The 26,736-nt window shown below is 39.7% G+C and overlaps 1 protein-coding gene across 5 annotated transcripts in view; it reads right to left on the bottom strand.

Moving 5' to 3' along the window:
- The window catches only part of Msp300 (Muscle-specific protein 300 kDa), a 232,527-nt gene that overhangs the window by 46,108 nt on the left and 159,683 nt on the right, over nucleotides 1-26,736 (bottom strand). For all 5 annotated transcript variants that reach the window (XM_076409219.1, XM_076409220.1, XM_076409217.1 and 2 more), the window contains one exon: nucleotides 539-25,090. In XM_076409219.1, coding sequence (XP_076265334.1) covers nucleotides 539-25,090 — 24,552 coding nt within the window. The remainder of the gene's footprint in view (nucleotides 1-538; nucleotides 25,091-26,736) is intronic.

The following is a 26,736-nucleotide window of genomic DNA, read 5'->3' on the forward strand; positions in this document are numbered from 1 at the left end:
TATTAAAAGCCAGAATAGTTGTAACCAATCGCTAACTGTGATGAGATTTACTGAATAATGTTAGAAGTCCTGCGTTACCAACATCAGCGTATTGGTTGAGAAGTAGACAGTCTCTCCAGGCGCTCACTATGAAGTCTGCTGGAACATCACATATGGCTGTGTTGTCTTTTAATTTTTTTTCATTTTTAACGATTTTTCGTTATTAATTGGCCTACTAGGATACATCAGCAATATTGAACAATTTGTTTTCTAAACACATACACATTCGTATAAATCTTTCTGTTAGTACGTTGACACTGCGTAAAACAATAAAAAACTCAATGTTAAATAATGAACACTGATACTAAACAACTTCTCTGAACAGAAAGCCAGCGACAAAACTTACCATGAGAGCGTTTAGCGTTTTTTTTTTCGAAAAACATTTATTTTATACGAAATAAAACAGTATAAAGATAATAAAAACTATTACGTAAACTACATTAGCAGACAGCATGCACAATGATTGGGTACTCAAACAAATTACACAAGAATATTTCACCTTCTTCCTTTGTTGAGTGGCCTGTTGCTCGGTGACTACTGACGACGGCTGCTGCACTTGGAGGGTCCCTATAGGAGGAGGTTGTAGGGATGGCAAGGGTAAGTCTGCGGGTTTATCATTAACGGTAACGGTATTGTCATTCGTCAAGTCAATAGGTTGTTCTATTGAGAGGTATGTGCTGGTTTCTTTCCAGCCGGCCACACCTCCGGGGAGGGTGTACATCATATATTGAGACCCGGGTTCTCCGGAACCCGATAGTTCGCGCGGTTGCGTTTTCGGCGAGCTTCTGCCGCTAGAACCGCTATCCGAGTCGTCGTCTTTATCGCGCGAGTCGTCCGGTCGTTTGGGAATAGCCTCGGCTACAACCACTCTCGATTTTCTTGCTTGTTCTACGAACCATAATTCTTCGGCATCGTCGTATATCTTCTTCGTTATCCAGTAACCAGAATCCTGCATAATATTCGCGGGAAGATCCGCCGTCTCAGCAGGAACCTCTTCAGCAAATTCCTCCACAGGTTGATTCTGGATTAGGTACCAATGAGCTTCAGCATCATCGTATATAGCTTTCGAAATCCAGAAAGATTTGTCCAACGCCAGGTTATTCACCAACAGTTCAGTTGGTGACGGTTCTTTCTTCGGTTTCTTGGTGAACACATCAGATATTTTCTGAACAACCGTCTGAATGAAGCCAGGTTTTCCAGCTTCCTCTTTGTCGCTCTCTTGCGATTTTTGCTTCTTCAGCTTTTTCTCCTTCTTGCCTTTCTTCTTGGATATCTCAATTTCTTCCTGAGTCACCGCGCAGGTTAACCGTTCATTAGTGATAAACTCACTTGTTGGTGATGACTGAATTAAACCTGATGACGGTTCAGTAAGAGTTTCAGATTTTAGTAACAGTTCCGTTTGTTCTACAACCGAGTTTGTTGGTGCAACAGGTTCCGGAAGTGGGACATCCTCAACCACGCTTTCGACTACATGAATCGTCTCTTCAGCAGAACCTCCAATAGATTCTTCGACTGTCTTTTCAAGTTGAGGTACCTCTACAGGTTTTTCCGACTCTGCAATGATTTCTACTTCTTTCTTGGTGGAGGGTTCTTCTGGAGCCGTGGGTGTTTCTGGCGTAACCGCCAACTCGATTGATGCGCCTCGTTCTTCTTCGATAGATTTAGTATCTTCCGTGACAATTTCTTCTGTTAATTCTGGGACAAAATCTTCCGTCGCTGTTAAGGATATATCTTGTTGTTCGAGTGATTCGCTTTCTCCAGTTTTGGTTTCAGCTATATCCTCCTTCTGAACGGTAATCGATGATTCTGACTTTAGCTCGACCAAATCTTCTTGAGATACATAACCGGTCTCTTTGCTCTCGGTGACATTTTCTTCAGAAACTAATAACTCCTCGGTTAAAGTTTGTGTGTCTGATGTTACTTGATCTTCAGATAATTTAGGTTCAAGAGGGGTATCTTGATCGGTGACAGTTTTAACGATAATTGTTGCGTCATCAGTTTGTTCTTCCGATGAGATTTCTACAGTTGTTTCAACCTCACTTGACAATTCTTCAGTCGGCTCTTGTCCAGAAGAAGTTGAAGTTTCTTCCGTAATATTAGATGGCCGTTGAAGCTTATCTGCAATATCTTGTGGAATAGTTTTGTTGTCTATTTCTTCTGGTTTTAAGATTTCTGTGAACGATTCAGTAGTATGTTCCTCGGTTACAGTGATTGGTTCTGTTGATTTGGTTTGAACTACTGCTGCATCTTGTTGTTTCTCATATAATTCACGTTCAGACAGCAGTAATATTTCTGTCGTAGTATGCCCCGTACTAGAATCTAAACGATCATTTTCAGATATTATCAGTTTATCTTGTGCTTCTGATGATAACTCGGTAGTTTCATCTTCTTTGGGTCCTTCGAATTCGTTGATAGCTTGTTTAGCATATCTTAATTCTTCTTGTATTGCTTCTGATAATTCTGGAACTGCCTCTACCTGAGTAACTTCAATGTCATCCTTCATTTGTTCAATTACTTCACCAAGCTCTTTTTTAATTGTTAATAGCTCATCGTCCGACGACTTCAATGGTGTCTCTTTCTCTTGTTCCTCAACTTCTTTGACAATTTCCTGAGTGAATGTTATTTCTTCTTTTAACAATTGTGCTGAAGCATTCGACACCTGGGCGCCTTCAGTCAGATCTGCTGCCCGTTCGGTGTGAGACTCAACTTGCTCTTTGGTCTCTTTGGATTTGCCTCTCTTTTTGCTCTTCTTTTTCGGTTTCTTGCTTTCAACCTCTTCATCTTCATCCTTTTTGCCACCAACTATATGTTTTACGGATGATATAATGGAAGTGATCAGTCCGGGTTTGTCGGCTTTGTGTTTTTTATCCTTTTTATGTTTCTTGCTTCGTTCTGGTTCTTCAAGTTGTGCAGTTTCTTCAGTTTCTTTTATTACGGTTTCAATTTCGATCTTTTCAACGCCTGTTGGTTGTTTTTCATCAGATACATTGACGGTTTCCTTTAACAACTCTGGTGAAGATTCTTTAATATCAGCGTTTTCTGCGGATTTCACAATTGAAGCCCAAGATTTTACATTTACTGGTGTTTCTTCAGTTGGTTTTTCCTCAGAAGATTGTCTTTCTGGTCGATCTTCTTGAATCACATCAACATCAATTGGTTTTTGTTTTGATGAGGAACGATGTCTGTGTTTGCGTTTCTTTTTGATTTCGGTTGGTTTTTCTTCGACAATTTCTTCTATGCTAGGTTTGAACTCAACTGTTTCAATCACCTTTCTCTCGGATTCTGGCACATCGAGTTTTGGAGCAGTTTGAGCTTGGGGTTTCAGAAATTCTTCTGGTAAAGGTTTGGGAATATTGGAAGCCGCGATTTTGGCATAGGTAATGACATTAGATGTTGTTGTTTCAACTTCTTGTTGTGTAACTAATTTAGTGGTGGTGTCTTCGACTGCAGGTTGTTCAACCACTAGTTCTTCTGTCAAGGTAAGGGTGCTTTCTTCGATTTTCTTGCTCTGTTCTTTCTTAGGAGTTTTGACAGGTTTCTCTTTTTGGCGTGGTTTCTTTTCACGGTCCAGCTTTTTGGGTTTTGGCGACTCCACCTTCTTTTCCTTCGCACATATTTCCTTTTCAATATTCTGACATTCTTGAGCTTCTTGTTGGTTTTTGTCTTTTGGAGAAGTTTCTCTGCTCTTAGGAAGCTTAACCATGCTAGCGTATGTCAGCCTACTGTCAGTTTGTTCCTGTTCATCGGACTTCACTTCTGTAATATGTTCTTCTGTGACAACTGAGACAATTTGTTGGTCGTACTCTGAGGGTGTTGAAGTAGATTCCTCAAGATCTCCTAAAGGAATTTCCTCAACAACTTCTTTCGAAATTATCGGCGTTTCTGCTGTTTTTTCAGCTTTAACTTCAACATCTTTAATTACTTTCGTACCAACTTCTATCTGTTTAGGTTTCGTTTGATCTGGTTTTGGTAGTGGTGAATTATCTCGACTCGCAGCAGCGACCTTTGCCCAAGTCAGTACATTGCTTTCAATAACCTTCTCGGGCTGTTCTTCGACTGGTTCGCGAGCTTCCTCTGTTTCTTCGCAAGTTACTGGTTCTTCACTGGGTGAAGTTTCACTTTCTTCAGGTTTTGGTGTCGGCGCCCTGGGCGATTTATGCCTCTTTCTAGATTTTCTCGGACTCTTTGGTGTCTTCTCTTTAGGTTTTTCTACCTCTTCGTGTGTTACCTCTAGCTTGGTGTTGCTATCGGCAGTTTTCGATGTGGATCTTGGACGTTTACCTTTTTTCGTTATGCCCACGAAACCTTCTTCGTCTATAAGCGCTTGAGTAGGCTTGGCAGAGGCTTCATCTACTTCGTCCAATTTAATTTCCACTCTCTTCTGTTGGATTTCTTGACTGGTATGTCGGTGACTCGAAACTGACCTGTCTCTTTGTTGAGCATCAAGAGGCACACCGGAAGCAACCACCTCGGCGTATGTTTTACCGGTTGCTTTCATTATTTGCCACACATTGACCGGAGGTTCTTGAGGAGCAGGCGCTGGTAACGGTTCTTCATTGTCCACGTGAACAATATCTGTTTTCGCGGGTAATATGTCCTCTGTGACGGGTTCCTCAATAACTTCTTGTACTGGTTCACTAATAACTTCCTGTACTGGCTCAGCAGTAACCTCCTGTACTGGTTCGGCTTTAATTTCTACGTTTTCCAAAGGAATATCGTGAGTACCGCTCGTGATTTCCGATACTACGTTTTTAGGAAGTAAGTTCAGCCTCTCCTTCTCCTCACGATTGTAACTGTTTTTCCTCTTGATCTCGTCGGATTGTTCCCCGAACAATTCGTTATACAACCTGGCGTATTCCTCGTCGGAGATCTTGAAGGATTCCATCATGGATTCCACCATGAAACTGTACGTCGGACTGGTTGCGCTTGGTTCGGTTGTTGGCACGAATTCTGCCGCGTCCGGATTGAGCTTCGACTGTTCGGATCTCGGTACGAATTCGTTCGCGGTACTAGATAGCGAGGACTTGGGCACAAACTCCGGTGCCGTGGCCACGATCTTCTCGAACGGCGACTGGTGCTCTTCGCCGACGTTTATGCTACGCACTTCCTCGCTTATGAAGATCGCGGACGAGGTTTTAATGTCCTGTAGCGGTTGTGGTATTTTGGGAATGAATTCGGGAGAATCGGGTGATAAAGAGGAGGGTATCGGTTCTGTTACGTCATCAGTTTGTTGGTCAGATACTGTTTGTTTTGTGGTTGACTTGGGAATCAACACTGTTACCTCTGTCTCTTCAGTTATTGGTTCTGGAACATTTTCTGTATCTACTTCCTTTATTTCAGAAGTCACTTCTGCCGCAGCTGGTGTTTCTTTAAGTTCAAGTTCCTCTTGTGCCTCCTGCTGTATGACAATCGTTCCATCTTCTGTCTTTATAACTGGCGTTTCCTCTTCTTCGTCCGAGAATACTGGTGTTTCGTCTAATATATCAACAAACGCAGTTGATGTTTCATCGATAGGCAAGCCCTTGTATTCAACCTTCTTTTCAGTGACTATTGTCAGTTGTGTTTCCTCAGTTGTTTCTGGGGTCTCTTCTTTGGTTTCGGGAGTTATGACAACCTCTGGTTCTTTAACTGCTGTTTCCTCTTCATTAGATAATACTGGTCGTTCATCTAATACATCAAGAGAAGCAGTTGCTGCCTCATCAATGGGCAAGGCTTTGTATTCGACCTTCTCGGTGACTATTGTCACTTGTGTTTCTTCAGTTATTTTTGGAGATTCTTCCTTGATTTCTAGAGATACGACAGCTTCTGATTCTTTGCCTGGTGTTTGTGTAATTACTGTCACTTCAGTTGCCTTTGGAGCTTCTTCGTTAGTTTCCAGAGATACTACAACTTCTGGTTGTTCAGCTTCTTTAGCTGGAGTTTCCTCCTCTTCATCAGAGAAGACTGGTGGTTCATCTAATATATCAACAAAAGCAGTTGATGTCTCATCGATGGGCAAGCCTTTGTATTCAACTTTCTTCTCAGTTATTACTGTCACTTGTGTTTCTTCAGTTGCTTTTGGAGTTTCTTCCTTAGTTTCCAGAGATACCACAACTTCTGGTTGTTCAGTTTCATTAGCTGTAGTTTCCTCCTCTGCATCAGAGAATACTGGTGGTTCATCTAGTATATCAACAAAAGCAGTTGATGTCTCATCGACAGGCAACCCTTTGTATTCAACCTTCTTCTCAGTGACTATTATTGCTTGTGTTTCTTCAGTAATTTTTGGAGTTTCGTCCTTGATTTCCAGGGACACCACAACTTCTGGATGTTCAGTTTCCTTAACTGGAGTTTCTTCCTCTGCATCAGAGAATACTGGTGGTTCATCTAATATATCAACAAAAGCAGTTGATGTCTCATCAATGGGCAAGCCTTTGTATTCAACTTTCTTCTCAGTTATTACTGTCACCTGTGTTTCTTCAGTTGCTTTTGGAGTTTCTTCCATAGTTTCCAGAGATCCCACAACTTCTGGTTGTTCAGTTTCTTTAGCTGGAGTTTCCTCCTCTTCATCAGAGAAGACTGGTGGTTCATCTAATATATCAACAAAAGCAGTTGATGTCTCATCGATGGGCAAGCCTTTGTATTCAACTTTCTTTTCAGTTATTACTGTCACCTGTGTTTCTTCAGTTGCTTTTGAAGTTTCTTCCATAGTTTCCAGAGATTCCACAACTTCTGGTTGTTCAGTTTCTTTAGCTGGAGTTTCCTCCTCTTCATCAGAGAAGACTGGCGGTTCATCTAATATATCAACAAAAGCAGTTGATGTCTCATCGATGGGCAAGCCTTTGTATTCAACTTTCTTCTCAGTTATTACTGTCACTTGTGTTTCTTCAGTTGCTTTTGGAGTTTCTTCCATAGTTTCCAGAGATCCCACAACTTCTGGTTGTTCAGTTTCTTTAGCTGGAGTTTCCTCCTCTTCATCAGAGAAGACTGGCGGTTCATCTAATATATCAACAAAAGCAGTTGATGTCTCATCGATGGGCAAGCCTTTGTATTCAACTTTCTTCTCAGTTATTATTGTCACTTGTGTTTCTTCAGTTGCTTTTGGAGTTTCTTCCTTAGTTTCCAGAGATACCACAACTTCTGGTTGTTCAGTTTCATTAGCTGTAGTTTCCTCCTCTGCATCAGAGAATACTGGTGGTTCATCTAGTATATCAACAAAAGCAGTTGATGTCTCATCGATAGGTAACCCTTTGTATTCAACCTTCTTCTCAGTGACTATTATTGCTTGTGTTTCTTCAGTAATTTTTGGAGTTTCGTCCTTGATTTCCAGGGACACCACAAGTTCTAGTTGTTCAGTTTCTTTAACTGGAGTTTCCTCCTCTGCATCAGAGAATACTGGTGGTTCATCTAATATATCAACAAAAGCAGTTGACGTCTCATCAATGGGCAAGCCCTTGTATTCAATCTTCTTCTCGGTGACTATTGTTTCTTGTGTTTCTTCAGCTATTTTTGGAGTTTCCTCCTTGATTTCTAGTGACACCACAACTTCTGGTTGTTCAGTCTCTTTAACTGTAGTTTCCTCTTCTACATCAGAGAATACTGGTGGTTCATCTAATATATCAACAAAAGCAGTTGATGTTTCATCGATGGGCAAGCCTTTGTATTCCACTTTCTTCTCAGTGATTGGTGTTACTTGTGTTTCTTTAGCTATTTGTGGAGTTTCCTCTTTGGTTTCCTGAAATACGACAGCTTCAGGTTCTTTAACTGGTATTTCCTTTTCATCAGAGAAAACGGCTGACTCATCTAATACATCAACAAAAACAGTTGAAGTCTCGTCAATAGGCAATCCTTTATATTCTATCTTTTCTGTGATTATTGGTACTTCATCTTTCACTGTGTCTTCTCTTATTATCTTGATCTCAACATCTGTTACAACATCAGGCTTAACGACTACTTGTGTTTCTACAGTTGGTTTCTCATTTTCCACTGATGTTTCTTGTTTAATAAATGTATCTGCTTCCACTGCATCATCACTAATTTTAATTGATAAGAGGCTCTCGTTCAATTTCTGTTGTTGTACATACCATAGACTTTCCTGTTCTAAAAGATATTCCAAGTTATAAGATGTTGATTTATAACTGTTTATTTCCCTCTTAATCAGTTCTTCCATAGTAAGAGTTTCTGACGTAATAGATTCAACTTGTTTGACCTTTGATGGTTCCTGCAGGTTGTCCTCGATATCGATAGAAGAAACCTGACTCTGCCTCGTCTTTTGTTCAAACCAGACATGTTCCTGTCTTAACAAATGCGTCATGTTATATAAGTTCCATTTATAGTTGTCTACTTCAATGTTAAGATATTCTTGAAGTGTTGGCTCGCGGCTATCAATGATGTCAGTTGATGCTACAGGTACTTGTTGTTCCTTTTTGGGGACGCTACTAACCTCAACAGGAGGCGATTCAGGTAGTTGTTTGTCTTGTATTTCGCTCTTTTGAATGTTTTGTTCGTGCCAGACTGTTTCTTCTTTGAGTAATGATGAAAGGTTATATAAAACTGGCTTGAACCCATCTAGTTCTTTTCTAAGGTATTCCTCAACTGACATTACCGTAACTGATTCATCGAATTCATTACTGGCTTCATCAATTTCCACACATGTTAAGGCTCTATCGGCTTCGGTGTTTTCGGAACTTAATTCAGGAACTTCGGTTTCTTTAACAGGTTCTTGGCTTGGTTGCTCTAATAAAGCACTAGTTTCATTATTATAACCATTTTCCCAGTCCCACAGGTGAGTTTCTGAAACTGGTTCGGGTGGAATCTGTTGCAGTTTAATTTCAGACACAACGACAGTAGATTGTGGATTGGTATCCGTTGGTTCATCCGGAAGGTGTTCACTCCTCTCATTCGTGATGAAGTCGTGGACGTTCTGACTTGTTAAAGCTTCACAAATTTGATCCAACGGAGACGACTTGATGATCTTATATCCATCTTCCCATGACCAGTGAGAACGATCAGGTCTCATCTCGATTATTAACTCCTCTTGAACAGTTTGTTTTGGTTCTTCTTTTAATACATCTTCACTGGTAGATGTTGGAGGTTCGTTTAGTATATTAGCAATAGCTGAAGAGCTTTCATCAATAGACGAGTCTTGAGTTTCCACCTTCTTCTCAATAACTGATATTTCTTTGGGTTCCTCTGACAGAACTAAGTTTTCAGTTGCTGAAGAACTGACATATTTTTCCTGAATAGGATCTGATGCTGGTGTTTCATTGTCCTTAGAGAGTACTTGTTCACCTATTGTTTTTATTTCTGTAGTTGATGCAACAAATGCAGTCGATATCTCATCAATGGGCAAGCCTTTGTATTCAACTTTCTCCTCAGCGACTAATGTGAGCGGTATTTCTTCAGTTGCTTTTGGAGATTCCTCCCTTGTTTCTAGAGATAAGGTAACTTCTGGCTCTTCGGTTTCTTTAAGTGGAATTTCTTCCTCTGTATCAGGTAATACTGGTGGTTCATCTAATATATCAACAAAAGCAGTTGATGTCTCATCAATGGGCAAGCCCTTGTATTCGACCTTCTTTTCAGTGACTATAATCACTTGTGCTTCTTCAGTTGTTTTTGGAGTTTCCTCTTTGGTTTCCAGAGATATGACAACTTCTGGCTCTTCGGTTTCCTTTACTGGTGTTTCTTCCTCTGCATCAGAAAATACTGGTGGTTCATCTAATATATTAACAAAATCAGTTGATGTTTCATCGATAGGCAAGCCTTTGTATTCAACTTTCTTCTCAGTGATTACTGTTACTTGTGTTTCTTCAGTTGCTTTTGGAGTTTCTTCCAAAGGTTCCAGAGATACCACAACTTCTGGTTGTTCAGCTTCTTTAGCTGGAGTTTCCTCCTCTTCATCAGAGAAGACTGGTGGTTCATCTAATATATCAACAAAAGCAGTTGATGTCTCATCGATGGGTAAGCCTTTGTATTCAACTTTTTTCTCAGTTATTACTGTCACTTGTGTTTCTTCAGTTGCTTTTGGAGTTTCTTCCATAGTTTCCAGAGATACGACAACTTCTGGTTGTTCAGTTTCTTTAGCTGGAGTTTCCTCCTCTGCACCAGAGAATACTGGGGGTTCATCTAATATATCAACAAAAGCAGTTGATGTTTCATCGATGGGCAAGCCTTTGTATTCAACTTTCATTTCAGTTGTTACTGTCACTTGTGTTTCTTCAGGTGCTTTTGGAGTTTCTTCCATAATTTCCAGAGATCCCACAACTTCTGGATGTTCAGTTTCTTTAGCTGGAGTTTCCTCCTCTTCATCAGAGAAGACTGGCGGTTCATCTAATATATCAACAAAAGCAGTTGATGTCTCATCGATGGGCAAGCCTTTGTATTCAACTTTCTTCTCAGTTATTATTGTCACTTGTGTTTCTTCAGTTGATTTTGGAGTTTCTTCCATAGTTTCCAGAGATACCATAACTTCTGGTTGTTCAGTTTCTTTAGCTGGAGTTTCCGCCTCTGCACCAGAGAAACCTGGTGGTTCATCTAATATATCAACAAAAGCAGTTGATGTTTCATCGATGGGCAAGCCTTTGTATTCAACTTTCTTTTCAGTTGTTACTGTCACTTGTGTTTGTTCAGTTGCTTTTGGAGTTTCTTCCATAATTTCCAGAGATCCCACAACTTCTGGTTGTTCAGTTTCTTTAGCTGTAGTTTCCTCCTCTGCATCAGAGAAGACTGGTGGTTCATCTAGTATATCAACAAAAGCAGTTGATGTCTCATCGATGGGCAAACCTTTGTATTCAACTTTCTTCTCAGTTATTATTGTCACTTGTGTTTCTTCAGTTGATTTTGGAGTTTCTTCCATAGTTTCCAGAGATACCATAACTTCTGGTTGTTCAGTTTCTTTAGCTGGAGTTTCCTCCTCTTCATCAGAGAATACTGGCGGTTCATCTAGTATATCAACAAAAGCAGTTGATGTCTCATCGATGGGCAATCCTTTGTATTCAACTTTCTTTTCAGTGATAACTGTTACTTTTGTTTCTTCAGTGGGTTTTGGAGTTTCGTCCTTGATTTCCAGGGACATCACAACTTCTGGTTGTTCAGTTTCATTAGCTGGAGATTCCTCCTCTGCATCAGAGAATACTGGTGGTTCATCTAATATATCAACAAAAGCAGTTGATGTCTCATCGATAGGCAAGCCTTTGTATTCAATCTTCTTCTTAGTAACTGCTGTCAATTGCGTTTCTTCAGTTGTCTTTGGAGTTTCCTCCGTTATTTGTAAAGTTACAACTTCCGGCTCTTTGTCTTCTTTAATTGGAATCTTCTCCTCTGTATTTGAATATACTGGTGGTTCATCTAATATATCTAATACTTCAGAGGTAGATTCGATCACCTGATGAGTAATTTTTAAATCGACGTTTAGAACTTCAGTATCAGCTGGGTGAAGTTCACTGCCGGCTTTCTTGCCTTTATCTTTTTTAGACTTAGTTTTCTTGGGCTTAGAAACTGTCTTGTCCAGCCTTTCTTCTGGTTGTTCATCAGGAATCACTCGTATCTCCTCAGTTATAATAAAGGCCGGCTTCTTCTCCTTCTCTTCGTGATGTTTCTTTTTGTGCTTCTTCTTTTTCGATTTCTTTTTATCCGGCACAGTTTCATCTTGGCTGGACTCAAGTTTCTCAGGCTCCAGGGATTTTGGTGGTTCCGCCGCTTCTACAGTCTCTACAATGTCCGTCATATCATTTGGTTCCATCTCCGTTGTAGTCGGTTCCTCGAAGGCATGCTTCCTCTTGTGTTTTTTGATTGATTTAATATCAATAATTGGCACCTCGATAATTTGAGGTTTTCGTGGTTCTTCTGCTTTTAGTGTAGGAGTCTCTTTTATGACATCGGGGGTCGGTTTAACTTTGGATCCTACTACGCTGGCCCATCTCTTCACTTCGCCATGTTTAAGTTCAGAAGGAGAGATATTTCCTATTTCAGATGTTACTGATTCTGTCCTGTTCAGTTCGCTCACTAGTTGTAATTCTTGGGGTAATTCTATTTCTTCGGTAATATTTTCGTGGTGATATTCCGTAGGAGTGTGTGATTCTATTGTCGTCTCCACATCTGCAAACTCTTCTTCGAGATCATCTTGTGCAGTTGATGCCACTATGCTAGCCCAGCGCCTTAATTTTTTCTCAGAGGTGATTTGATGCTGAACAACAGTTTCATCAGTTACGATGGCTTCTTTTGTTAATTGGGTAGGCTCTGGAATATCCTCAATTTTGTCTCTCTTTTCCTTCTTTCTCTTCGATTTCTTTGGTTTGCTAGTTTCCACTTTATCATCGATTGGTTGTGCTGGTTGGTTGTACAGGTCTTCATTTGGTACGTCAATGGCTCTTTCTTCATATTCGAATGATTTGTCAGTTTCAATATGGGTCCAATCGGTTTTTATTTGATATGGAATGTTTTCCTCTACATTAAACTGAATATCTTCTACTAAGTTGGTTTGTTGTGGTTGATCATGAATAACATCCTCAACAATTGTTTTCGGAGCTTGTTCTGCTACTGTCTCTTTAATGTTATCAATCTTCTTAACTTGCGATTTAGAACTAACTATTGAAGCCCAGCTCTTGGTCGTATCAATAGCCAGTTTCTCGTTATTCAAGAAAATAGTATTCACGTCATCTTTAATTGGCTGTTCTTGAGAAGCGTCTACATCAATAGTTTCAGTGAGATGCTCCTTATGGTGTTTCTTCTTGTGCTTCTTCCGCTTAGATTTATCAGGTTCATCTAATACTTGTTCCTCAAGTTGCACATTTGGTTTAAGAATATCTGGTATGAATTCTTTAGTTTCTTGGGTGGTATTCGACAGTTCTTCTTTATTATCCACTACTGCTTCAGTATTGGTAACAGTTTCAGTAGGAGTAATCTGAGGTTGTATTGTTTCAACTGTTAATTTAGGTGATTCAATTTGTAGTGATTCTTCATGAGAGCCGACTACGCTAGCATAACTTCTGAGAAGTTTTTGATGCGGAAGGTCGTCTGAGGTTGTCTCTGAAATTGAAATTGGTAGTTTATCTTTATCGAGATCCGGACATTCCGCTTTTGGATGTTCTCTGTGCTTCTTTCTCCTGTGACGCTTCTTACGTGTACCCTCATCTTCTTCAGTTTTCTGGGTTTCGTCATCAGTTAACTCGTCTTTCTCTATCGGAACTACTTGATCGTTTGTTTTGAGGTTTTCGACACTTGGCCAGCGTTCCAAGGTTCTCTCTTCCTCAACTGGCATAACGATCTCATGATCTATCAAGGCATCTACGTGTAGTACAACTTCGGGAGATTGTTCTTTCTTTACCACTGTGTCTTGATCCAAGATCGCGTTCAGAATTTGCGATTCTTGGACTTCAATTACTGTATCAGCTCCAGCAGACTCAAAGTCCAGATGTTCGTCAATTATTTCAACAATAATTTTATCTGTAGATGGCTCTACTATATCTACATCGTCAGATTTCTTTTCCTCAGTTATTTTATCTGTTGTGGCTGTAGTATGAATCTCTTCAATTACCGCTTCCTGTTTTTCTGAATGATCTACATTTTCGGTTATTTCTTGAGTAACATCTTCATGTTCGGTTATTAACACATCAGTTTTCGGTACGTTTTCTGTGTTTATATCAGTGGTAGTTTCAGTAACAATCAATTCCACAGAATCTTTTTCGTTTGAATCGACTTGTTGTAATGGTATTGGTTCTTTTTCTTGTTTGTTCTTCTTCTTTCTTTTTTCTTTTTTATCCTTATGAGCTTTCTTTTCCTGTTGTAAAATTTCATTTTTAATAAAGTCTCTAGTTAAAGATTTTTGATCCTCAATTTGATTTTTAACTCTTTCTTGTTCAATTCTTAGTAAAACATCTTCTGGTTCTATTGGTTTGGTATCAATGAATCCAGAAGGAACATTTTCTGAAATAGCTTCTACCTGTTCAGTAACTTGTTGACTTTGTGTATCCGCTTCTGTGGAACCTTTTTCGATAATTGCAGTTATTTGTCCTGCAGTATTCTTTGGTTCTACGTCTTCAGTTTGTTCAGATACCAAAGGTTCTTTTAATTCTGTGTCGAGAGGCTGAACCGACTTAACCTCACCTTCTACAGCTTTTTCCTCTGCTTGAAGAATGGTAGGCTGATTATCTATTGGTTGAACTATGGCGTCTTCAGTTAAATGTTGTGTTACTTCCTGCTGATCATCTTGCACCACTTCTGTAGATGTAACATTTTCTTCGACAGAATCTTTTTCAATGATTGTAATTTCCTGTTGAATTATTTGTTGTTTATTAGTGACCACTTCGGTTTCTGATTCAGTTCTTTGGCGACATTCAGTTTGTTCAAGTTCCAAAACCTTCTCTGGTTCTTTTTCATCATTTTCCTCCTGCTTTTTCTCTTCAGAGGAATCTTCGTGAATGATGCCAACAGGCTGAACAATATCAACTTCTTTTTCTATATTTTCTTCAATTTGTGAGATTGTGGATTGATTGAAAGATTGGTCATCTGTTATATCAACTGTAGTATGTTCTGCTGAATGTTGAGTGGTTTGTTGAGATTCTATTACTACTTCTGTAGAGATAACATTTTCTTCAGAGCATTCTTTTTCAATACTTGTAGTTTTTGATTCAGTAATTTGCTCAATTTCTGGTTCTCCAGCTTGTTCAAGTTCCAGAGATTTCTTTGGTTCTTTGTCCTTTTTGTTCTTTTTCTTCTTCTGCTTTTTGTTTTTAGTGGATTCTTCCTGAACTATAGCGACAGGCTGCACAAGATCAATTGAATTTTCTATATTCTTTTCTTCTACTTGCGAAAGTGTGGATTGATCAGAAATAGTAAATTCAGTTTGTCGAATTTCTGTTACCACTGTCTGTTGTTTCTGTTTTGTAGAGAGAGCGTTTTCTTCGGAATAAGGTTTTTCAATGTTTGTTTCTGATTCAGTTATTAGCTGACTTTCTTGTTCTTCAGCTTTCTTTGGTTCTAGTTCTTCGATTTGTTCAGGTTCCAAAGACTTCCTTGGCTCTTTTCCCTTCTTGTTCTTTTTCTTTTTCTGTTTTATATCTTTGGTGGAATCGAGTGATGACTCATCTTGAACAATATCGGCAGGTTCAAGTGTATCTTTTTCACTTTCTATGGCCGTTTCTTTTATTTGAGAAACTGTATTGTATATAGATTGATCATGCGTTGTTTCAATGTTGGCGTCTTCAACTAAATGCTGTGTAATTTCTTGTTGGTTTTCTTCTACCACTTCTGTAGATACAACATCTTTTTCAACAATTGTACTTTCTTCAACTCTTTGTGATACTATTTCTTCAGCTTCCAAAGGTTTCTTTGGTTCCTTGTCTTTTTTGCTCTTTTTCTTCTTGTGCTTTTTATCTTTAGTAGAATCAGATGATGTGTCTTCCTGAACAATATCGACAAATTGCGCAGGTTCGATTTCATCAGCTATAATTACTTTGTTTAATGTTTCATCTACCACTTCTTCTTCATGAACCATATCAGTTTGCTTAGTTTCTGCCACTGATGCAATATCTTCGACCTGCTCAGAAATGATAGTTTCGGATATTTTGGTTTCACTGTGTTCCGGGTCTGTTACCGGACTGATTTTTTCTCTGGGGATTTGTTGTTTTTGTTCCAACTCTAATATTTCACTTTGGATAAATTCACTACTGGAGATTGTTCCATGCTTCTTCTCTTTATCAACTTGCATAAGTTGATCTTCTACAAGAGGACTGTCGAATTCCACAGCCTCGACAATGTCATCTTTCTGTATTATTTCGAATTGTTCTTCGTCTACGAGTTTAACATCAGTCTCTTTTTTAAATTTCTTATGCTTCTTCTTTTTATGTTTATCTTTAACATCGTTAATGTCCTCCTTGTTTTCTTTAATACCTACTTTATCAGTTTCAGTCTGTTCTAAGAGAACACCAGTATTCTCGACAATTTCGAAGGAATTTGATTGAGTCATAATGTCGGTATTAACTGACACGTCGACCTTCTCCCATTGAGAGTCAACATCCAAGTCCGTGGTCATTTCTTTAGTTTCGGTTATGGTGGATGCTGATGTTGGCAATTCTTCCGTGGGATTCGGAATAAATACGAACTCACTGGCCAGTTCTACGCCTGAAGTTTTTGGCTTATTCTCCTGAGACGTCGGAGGTTCCGGTAAGTTAATGATCTGGGGATATTCTTCGAATGAGACGGATTTCTTCTTCTTTCCTTTCGATTTTTTCCGTTCGGATTGCTGTATTTCCTTTATATCACTTACTTCGTCTTTCGCGACGACTTGTTCTGCGGGTTTTTGTTGTTTGGGAGTAGGTACAACAATACTGTCTAAATCGGGTTGATATTTCGAAAGAGTTTCGGCTTTGAGAAAACTTAATACGTCTACGATGGTCTCCTCGGTTTTAGTGGGTTTATTTTGGATTTCGAATGGGCTTACTTCGGGTTGGAGGTAGGCAATGTCGGGCAGTGGCGTGTCTGGGGATGGGATATTTTGTTGGGTCAAGTTTTTGTCAGTTCGAGTCTCTTCGAGTGGTAAAACAAAGTCAATTTTATCGGAACTATCTGTGGATTTCTGCTCTTCGGTAACTGTGACTATTTCCGATTTCTCCTCGATGACGGCTTGTCTTTTATTTTCGTTGATTGCGAGAATATCCATCACTTGTTGGACGTCATTGATTTCTGCGTCAACTACCGAATTGACACGTGACAATGTCAACGTCTCCGTCAACTGACTGGAGCATTTCGAGGACGGGTCCTCGGTTTCCGGAGTGGATTGATTGTCTATATAAGCAGCCAGAGGTATGCCATGCCGTTTACTCTTTTCGAGATCAAGTTGCGGAGCTTCAGGTTTCTTCTTCTTCTCCTTCTTGTCGGTGCACTGGCGTCGCTGTTTAACTGAGCCAAATATGGCTTCTTCAATCTCAATCATTTTTTTAACAGGTTCTTCTTTGAAACCATTGGTTTTCTCTATTACTTGCTCATCAACAGTCGTCGTTAGCTCAGTTTTACTTTCTGGTGGAGCTTCGGCTTCTGGTGATTCTGGAGTCTTAACAGTGACTTCCTCGATGTTCTGTGTCTTGATTGTCAGTCCTGTATCGATGCTCTCATCGATCAAAACCTCCTGATTCCTGCGCGATACTCTCACCTCCGGGAACTCCATCTTGACCGTTATCACCGGCTTCATTTTGACTTCTTCGTGAGTTATGAGAACGATCTTATTGGTGGGAGTCAGCTCCAGGGACTTGTTCTTTTCCGTATCGATGGTGAACTGATTGTTGTCGTCGGTCTGGTCGACGGACTTATCTTTTTTGGTTCCGTTCAAGGTCAGAATTGAGGTATTGCTGGTCGATTCGATTGTCTTGTTGATGGTTAGTTTTTCGGTTTTCGAAACCGTCTTGGAAGACTCATCGATGGTGATACTCTCATCGACACCGTTGACATCTTCGGCAGGAAGCTCCTGAGATTCTTTGCTTTTAACAACTCCAGTGACTCGTCTACGGAGTGTATCTTGAACTAATGAAGGATCGTCGACTATCAAAGGCTCTATTTTACCAGTCACGTAGGTGACATCCTCTTGTACATTCTTTATGACTAGTTCTTCTTTGTTAGTTTCTTGTTCTGGGTTGTTTATCTCTTCTTTTGATTCAATAGATAATTTTGTTGAATACTTCGTGTCAGTTGGTTTAAATTCTTCAACAACACCTTGATCTAACCCAAACTGTTTTCGTTCTTCAGTCACTTCCTGAATGTTGTCGATTATATTTTGTTCTTTAGTTTTAGTTTCTTCAATAGCATTAGTAATATTTTCCTCAGTTACAGTAGTAGTGATATCTTTATCAGTCACGTATGTTACATCTTCCGCAGAGTCCTCTTGTTCATTCTTAATGACTAGTTCTTCTTTATTGGTTTCTTGTTCAGGATTGTCTACCTTTTCATTTGAGAAAGTTATTTCGGTCTCAATAAATGATTTTGTTGAATATTTCGTATCTGTTGGTTTAATTTCTTCGACAACATTTTGATCCAAAACAGAGTGCTCTCGTTCTTCAGTCACTTCCTGAATGTCTTCGATTATATTTGGCTCTTTAATTTCAGTTTCTTCAGTAGCACTGGTAATATTTTCCTCAGTTACGGTAGTAGTGATATTTTTACCAGTCACGTATGTTACATCTTCCGCAGAGTCCTCTTGTTCATTCTTAATGACTAGTTCTTCTTTATTGGTTTCTTGTTCACGGTTGTCTACCTTTTCATTTGAGAAAGTTATTTCGGTCTCAACAAATGATTTTGTTGAATACTTCGTATCTGTTGGTTTAATTTCTTCCACAACATTTTGATCAAAAACAGAGTGTTCTCGTTCTTCAGTCACTTCCTGAATGTCCTCGATTATATTTGGCTCTTTGATTTCAGTTTCTTCAGTAGCACTAGTAATATTTTCCTCAGTTACAGTAGTAGTTATATCTTTCTTGTTCTTCTTATTCTTCTTTTTGGGCTTTTTCGTTATTTCTTCCGGTTTAAAAGACTTTATGTCAGTTACTTCTTGTTGTACCACTTCCTCAATAATGTTATTTTCTGTTAATGGCGTTTGCGATGTAACTGCAGTTGATTCTATAGATGAATCCATAGGGGCCTCTACTACGTCTTGGTTTAACGTAAAAGAGATGTCGTCTGTCTGTGTGTTCACTTCAGAAATAATGTTGCTAACTTTGGTACTGCTTGTTTCTTGGACAGGTAACTCTGACTTAACTTGAGTGTTATCAGTTAAACTCTCAAATGTTGTAGAAACATCCACATTTTCTGGTTTACTAGATTTACTGGAACGAATTTCGGCAATATCCTCCAACAGCTCAACCTCATCTTCTAAAGTTATCTTACTTTGGTTTTCGGTGAGAGTTTGATTATTTTCCGAAACTGTTTCAGCAACTTGTGTCTTCTGAGTAGCTTCCTGAACTACCTCTACAATACCAGCCTCATCTTTCTTGTTCTCTGGAGCTAGTTGTTCAGCTACTGATGAATACGGTGTCTGTTGATCTATGAGATTAGTCACAATTTCTTGTTGTTTTTTCAGAGTAGATTGTTCAGTTAGCATAATTTGTTCTGTGGTTCTTGGAGCTTCCAAGGAAACTGATGATTTTTTCGAGCCTTTGAATGATGTAGTTGAACCCTTAATGATAGATACTGGAGGTAAAGGTTTTTTAAAGATGGCGGTTTCAATAATTTCTTCTCGTTTTTCTTCGATAGGTGTAGTATCCTGCTTCACAGTATCCTTTTCTGTGATAGATGATTGAGTTAGGACGGTTTCTTTTATAATTTCAGGCTCTGCAAAACCATCTTTTTTGTTCTTATTTCTCTTGTTCTTTTTGTCCTTCTTTTTCTTGCTAGGAATAACTTTTTCTTCAATAATTTTAGAAACTTTAGGACTTTCATCAACTGTCAGTTCATCCTTTGATACTTTAGTTATCTGTTGTTCCTTGGTTTCTTCAACTAATTCTACACAGACTTCGGGTTGTTTTTCAGGAGTGGTCTCTGTTGAAATATTTTGTTCGGTATTGCTTTCCCCAGAATTCAGGATGACTGATGATATCTCTGTTTCAATAAATGATGTAGTGGCATCTTTGACTTCAGCAACTGGTAGTGTTTCTGTTTCATTGATACCAGTGTTAACAGACTGAGGTTGTTTTGTTACGATTTCTTCAGTAATTTCCACAGTTTCTATTAGCTTAGTTGGTTCAGTGACTTCAGAAACTGGGTTATCAATATCAGTGCTTTCATCTTTTTGATTAATCACATTTTCCTGGTTATCTACAGTAGTCACATCAACAACACTCTCTTCAGTAACTTCTCTGTCAACCAAATCCTCCTTCTTATTTTTGTTTTTTCTTTTCTTCTTGTCCTTTTTGGTGCTAGAGGAAACCTCAAGTTTGTATTCAATGACTTTTTCATGATCAGTCGTAGGCACACCACCAGTACACTGATCCACTGCTGGTTGAACCCTCGGTGTATCAGTTATTTGTAATCCATTATCTTCGTCTGTCAATTTAGTTTCAATTAATTGATTATCTTCGGATGCAGGGGTAATTAACGTTGTTTCTGTTTCATCAACAACAGTACTAGTAGGCAGAGATTGCTGTTTTACGATTTCTTCAGAAACCAATGACTTTTCTACAGTTTCGGTTAGTTCAGTTGGTGCAGTCTCGAGGGTTAGATTCTCAATTTGAGTGGTTTCTTCTAGTTTTTCTTCTGTAGACACATCACTTATCACAGCTTCCTGATTAATGCCGGCTTTATTTACTACAGTTTCTTCTTCTACAATAGGTTTTTCAGCTAGTATATGAGAAGACTCAGTAGTGGTATCAACAGTTTCAGTTATATTAACAACAATTTCTTCAGTAACATCACTGTCCAGCAGATCTTCATTTCTGTTCTTGGTTTTCCGTTTCTTTTTGTCTTTCTTTGTTTTGGGAAGAGCATCAGGTTTCTGATCGGCAACTTGTTCATCGCCGGTTTTTTGAATGTCTTCCGTTGCTGGTTGAATATTTAGTGACTCAGTTGTCTGTTGTTCAGTGTCTTTGTCTACCAATTGCGTAATAGTTTCTTGTTGTTTCTCAAGAACAGTTTCATTTTGCTGGTTACTTTGCGTATCTAGGGTAATTGATGATACTTCTGATTCTATAAATGATACAGTTGAATCTTTAATGTCAGATACTACAGCTGAAAATTTTTCAGCTTCTATTAATTTATTTTCTTCAAATGTAGAGTCATTATATGTTGTTTCCTTTTCACTGACAGTTGAGATAATTGAGTGAGGTTGTTCTATATTCGGTTCTTCAACAGTTAATGAATTGTCTATAGCTGATTGAGTAATTTCAGGAGATGTAACGCTAGTTTCGACATCATTTTCTACATTTTGAACTACGACTTCCTTTTCAATTGGGGCTTCAGAAATAATGCATGTTTCATCTGCAGCTTGCGTAGTTTCGGTAAAGGGCTCGACAGCTTCAGTAACCGTGACAATATCTTGAACGGTTTCACTGCCCAATAAATCGTCCTTTTTGTTCTTATTCTTATTTCTCTTCTTGTCTTTTTTGGAGGGTTTTGAAGGGATTTCAATAGTTTCTTCTGAAACTCTCACAGATGTAATTATCTCCGTTCTCTTATCGATATGTTCATCACTTTCAGGAATTACAATTTCTTCTATTAATGTTATCTTTTCGGGTTTCGGTTCTTCGATGGTTAGTGTCTTGTCTATAGTTGATTGAACAGCTTCAGAAGATGTAATGCTGGGTTTAGTAGTTTCGACATCTTTTTCCACATTTTGAACTACGATTTCTCTTTGAATTGGTGCTTCAGCAATAATGCATGTCTTATCAATTAGTTGCGTGGATTCGACAAAAGGCTCGACAGTTTCAGTGACATTAACAGTTTCTTGAGCGGTTTCACTGCCCATCAAATCGTCCTTCTTGTTCTTGTGTTTATTTTTCTTTTTGTCTTTTTTGGAAGTTGGGATTTCAATAGTTTCTTCTGACACTGTCACAGGGGTAGTTATCTCCGTGTTTTTATCAATATGTTCATCGGTTTCAGGAACTAAAATTTCTTCTACCAATGTTATTTTTGGTTCTTCCTCTGAAATAGTCGAAACGCTTTCTGTTGCACTTGTAGTGGTGTCAATTTCTGATTCTGTTGTGGTTGATTGTTGGACTTCAATTGTGGATTGAACAACCTCACTTAAACTATCATCTGGGGCAAAAGAGTCTGGAACTTCTATTTCGCCAACTTTTGGTGAGTGATCTTTCTTCTTCTTCTTCTTCTCCATTTTAGATTTCACGTCTTCTGTACACTTCTCCGGTACCATCTCATCGACTGGTTGTTTCTCATCAGTCACTAAATGAGGTTTAAGCGTCGAATCATCAACAATTAAATCTTCTACCGTGTGTTTCGATTCAACTATACTCTCGCTTATCGAACGAGAAATTTCGGATTCTATAAAGGCATTGGTAGATGTCTTTAAGGTATTTTCTGTTGTAGTAAGTTGTTCGGGTTGAACAAATTCATGTACGGTCTGTGTCTGCATTACCGTTTCGATAGTTTCAACAACTTGAGCAGAAGATTTATCCAAAGGACTGGTTTGATTGTTGCCATTTGTCTCCTCTTTTTTGTCCTTGTTCTTCTTCTTGTTTCGTTTTTTGGATGGGACTGCTTGGACTGTTTCTTCAGTCTTGGATGTAGGTATTTCCGATTGTATTATCGAGGGTTTATCTTCATTACTATTAATTTTCTCTAATTCTTTATTCTTTTTCTTGTTCTTCTTCTTTGTAGTGGTAATAGTAGTAACAATCTCCACTTCTGTAACAGGTTCGATAACATCCTGTGTTATTGTTACTGCATCTACAATTGCCTTCTTATTTTTTTGTTTCTTCGCAGATTTCTTGGGCTCTTTAGTCTGGTTTACAATAGATTCTTCATGGTTTGGCGACTCTTGTTTTTCATAATTGGTAAACTGTTCGATTTCTTCATTTTTCTCATCTACGTATTTGGTCCTTTCCAGTGCAGCAATTTCTTCTAGGATACACTTGTTTGCTTCATCTAAAACCTTCTTGGCGTGGTTAATAAATTCAGCCTGGTATACCGAGTCGGTTTGTTTCAACTCGGTTGTTGTTTCTGTTTGCGTAGTATTTACTACAGCTTCTGCTGGAACCACCGATACAGTTTCGGTGGGTACCAGAGTATTTTGTACGGCACTGGATTTTTTCGATTTCTTCTTTTTGTTCTTCTTCTTATCCGTCACAGGTTCCTCAACGTTGTCTGCAGGTTGTTCTTCAATAGTAGCGACCTGTTCGACGGTATCATGTTTCTTTTTGTGCTTCTTTTTCTTGGATTTCTTTAAATCAACTTCTGGTGTTGAAATTTCCTCTATTTCCGATGTGCCCGGTTGATTTTCCACCGGTTCAATAACTACTTCTTTTTCTTTATTTTTCTTCTGCTTAATAATTTTCGGACTCACAGGAACAGGATTTTCCTCCTTAACGATATCCTGTCGTTCCTCGGTAGATTTCTTCTTCTGTCTCTTCTTCTTCGATTTAGTAAGTTCGACTTTTTCAATGGTTTCCGTCTCTACAATATCTACAACTGTTTCAATCACAGTACTATCACTAATATTGCTATCACTAACAGTCTTATAAGGTTCTTCGTGAATCGGTTTCTTCTTCGGGTGTTTCTTCCTGTTTTTGCTCGGTTCCCGTGCGGGTTCCTCACCTCTCGGTTCTTCGTGGTTCTCCTCCAGGTCTCCAAGCAACGCCAATGTCGCCTTGGGACCCGGTTTGTTTGATTTAGGTTGTTTCGCTTTCTGCGACTTAGATTGTGAGTAGTTTAGATGATCTGGCTTCAGCGGTTGAGTATTCTGCTCGTTAATCTCTAATTTATTGTAACTATGCACTAAACTAGGGACTATCTTATCTGTATATTGGGACGCGTTGTTATCTATATCACTATGTACATTTAATTCATCGTGATTAGTGGCTTCAACAGACTTCCTGCCACCTGACTTGTCGCCAGGCTCTCCATGGTGGGCGGTCTGTTGAGTATGATCAATATCGTGTTTGGGTCGTTTATATCTATGACTAGATTTCTTATCTTGATTCGACGGTACGTTATTTCTCTCCCAATTGGGAGGCGTTTTCTTCTGTCTACGGTAATGGGGCTCCCTCGTTTGAGACAGCGTTTCGTCCTGAGACATGAATTGTGATCCAGGTCTAGGAGATATATGTCTGGAAGCTTCTCTCGCGTTAGTCACTTGACTCGTCGCTATACTGGATGGCTGGAGAGGCTTGTCAGGCAGACCTTGCAATAAAACCTGGGCGTAAGAGTAATGCGAAGCTGTGGGGGAGACCTTGGCCTCGTCGGGCTTGAACTCTTCGACGGGGGTCGCCTCCACAGGTTCGTCTGGTTCGGGTACGGTTGCGGGTTCCGTATCGACCGCGGTGGGTTCGCATTCTATCGCGCGATCGTCTTGTTCGTGATCACGCGCGGGTACGGGTTCTGGTACGACGACCTGGGCAGGAGCCGGGGTCTCGGGTACTGGACTGGGTTCCATCTCCGAGATCACGGCCCCCTGATTATGGCCGTATATGTATTGGTCGGCGGGGAACGTCTGGGTGAATTCCGCGGGGACGCTGGTGTAGGTCCCCAGCCCGGATCGCATCAGATCGTGTCCGGACGCGATGAAGTTCGTAGGTAACGGCGGGATGAACTCCAGGACGTTCGCCTGTTGCGGTATGGTGGAGTAGTACCTCGCCATGTTGTTGTAGGTGGTTTGGACGTCGTAGTGACCTTGCTGATACTGATATTGGTTCCAATTGGGCGCGGTCGGTTGGATGACGTACTGATTCTGGCTCGGAGGGTACTGGATTTGAGTCGTCGGTATCGTGTAATTGGACGCAACGTGCAGGTCCTGCACCGGTTCGGTCACGTAGGCGTGTTGATGGTGGACTTGGGGCTGTTGATGTTGCACGGCGGTCTGTTCCGGCGCGATCGCGAGCGGTTCAGGTTCCACGAACTCCTCCACCGCGGCCTCGATCGTCGCCTGAGTGTTCGTTTCTTGTTCGCGAAGATGCCTGGCCTGGGGCACCTCCCTGATCAACACCGCCTCCTCGTCCTTAGGCTGTTCCTCCGTCAGTCGACGTTGCCACTGGTTCCGGAGGACCTCCGCGTACGTGGTACCGCCGGGGGCCCACATGGGACTCTTGGAGCGCTGACGCACCTCCTCGACGCGTAGGGTCTGGGGCGTCTCCGCTTGCTTGACGTGGACGCGTTCCTTCACCGGTTTCTCGTTGCGCCGCTTGGGCGATCGACTCTTTCGCGGTACCGGCTGGTTGGGCACCTTAAACGTGGGCCTGTCGTTGTTCGTAACGGGTTTAGCGGTTTGAGGAGGAACCGGTCGTTCCTGGGACACGGACCGCCTAGCGGTAATGTCCGCGTAGCTAGTAGCATCGTGGGTGGGACTGTCGAGGGCGGCGTAGGGGTCCAGTCGATGGATGTAGCTCACCAGCAGGGTGATCTTCTGGCGGTAGGCATCGATCCGCGCCTATTTGTGCAGTAACAATGCAAGAAATCAGTATTCCGTATATAGTGTACGCAAGAAGGTGGCTGAAACGCCTTTTGGTGGTCTTGGTCGTTTTTTTTAAACAATTTTAAGTCAAATTTGTAATCAATGTCAAGGTTCGGGTGTGGGGTTGGTTGATTGGTCGGTATGGTGGGGGAGGTCGTGTGTAATTGACTTGAATGGAGGAACTACGTGCCCAGAGGGTCCAGACTCGGAGCCCCCCGTTGGAGAATCAGCTTGATGCGTTCGTTTCGAGCGGCAAGCTTACTCTGCAACGCGCGAACTTTCTCTCTGAGGCCCTGTGGGTGGGTAGACGCGACAGGAGGATCGGAAGAGGAATGCAGCAAAATTCAGTAAAACGGTCGAAAAGAAAAGAAAAAAGAGAACAAATAAATTACAAATAAATCCTCCATAAAAATGTATACGTATTCAAAACCAAAAAAAAAAACAAAACCAAAAAAAAAAACAATCAAACAAAGAGCAAACGATAACTATAATATTTCGATTGTGTTCGTTTCATCTGGCTCACCCATAACCAATTGGTTGAATTTCGCTGGTTGTTTTTTTTTTGATGTCCGGTCAGGAAAGTATTCTTGAATGAACTGAACTCGACATGAACTAATTATATGGCTCAGTAATAATGAATCTAATAGTTTTCGAACCACGGATTCAATAGTTTTTTAGTATAATGATAATAAAGCATAATTATTTTAGTCTAAGTTATATTATATGTAATTATATCTTTAATTAACATTTTTACTAAATACAGAAAAATATATTTTTTAATTATCAGAAATAAATGATATCATCCTTCGCATTTTGTTAAATTTATTTATTAAGTGACATTAAGTACCTGCATGTATTTGGATCATTTTCTTGACTTCAAAAACGAAATTATTGAGAACAATTGGTACAATATGTAACAATCTATATATTTTCTATCACTTTCTGCACATTTTTACTATCTTGGCAATATAGGGAATTATTTGGCCCTGTAATAGTGAATATAATAGTTTTGGAACCACGGATTCAACAGCTTTTTAGTTTATGATACTAAAATTAACATATTTATTGAATACAGAAGAAAACTGTTTCTATAGCTCCACATTATAACCACTTTTTAATTACCAGAAATGATTTTAATAATAGTATCCTTAGCATTTCGTTAAATTTATTCTTTAAGTGACATTATTTAGTTCTTTCATGTATTCTGATAATTTTCTTCACTTCAAAAATAATTTATTGAGAAATATTGGTACAATATATATCATTTTCTGTACTATCTTGGCCATATCAGGTTGAATGAATGATTGTCAATGGCAGCGTCCTCCAAACCATCAATACTTTTTCATACTTATTCAGCATTTAGAAATTCAGTGGTAGTCTACATCAATCATGCTACATCAATCTGAACAGGTAGTTTAACAGTCTGGTGAGTACACAGCTCTTGCAAGGTATGGCTAAGAGAGGTAATGTTGTTTCTCGCTACTGCTGGTCTTTTTTTGCAACAATCGGTAGACGTCTACAACAACACTTTCACTCAGTTATCGCAGCTCTTAATACCCCACACTTTGCGCATTGCACCATATGCGTAGCAACACTTTATGGCTATGAATATTCTGAGTTTT

The sequence above is a fragment of the Rhynchophorus ferrugineus genome, unplaced genomic scaffold (assembly GCF_030347505.1).
Source record: "Rhynchophorus ferrugineus isolate W39M unplaced genomic scaffold, kcgeb_rfMv2 rfM7, whole genome shotgun sequence".
Taxonomy (NCBI): domain Eukaryota; kingdom Metazoa; phylum Arthropoda; class Insecta; order Coleoptera; family Curculionidae; genus Rhynchophorus; species Rhynchophorus ferrugineus.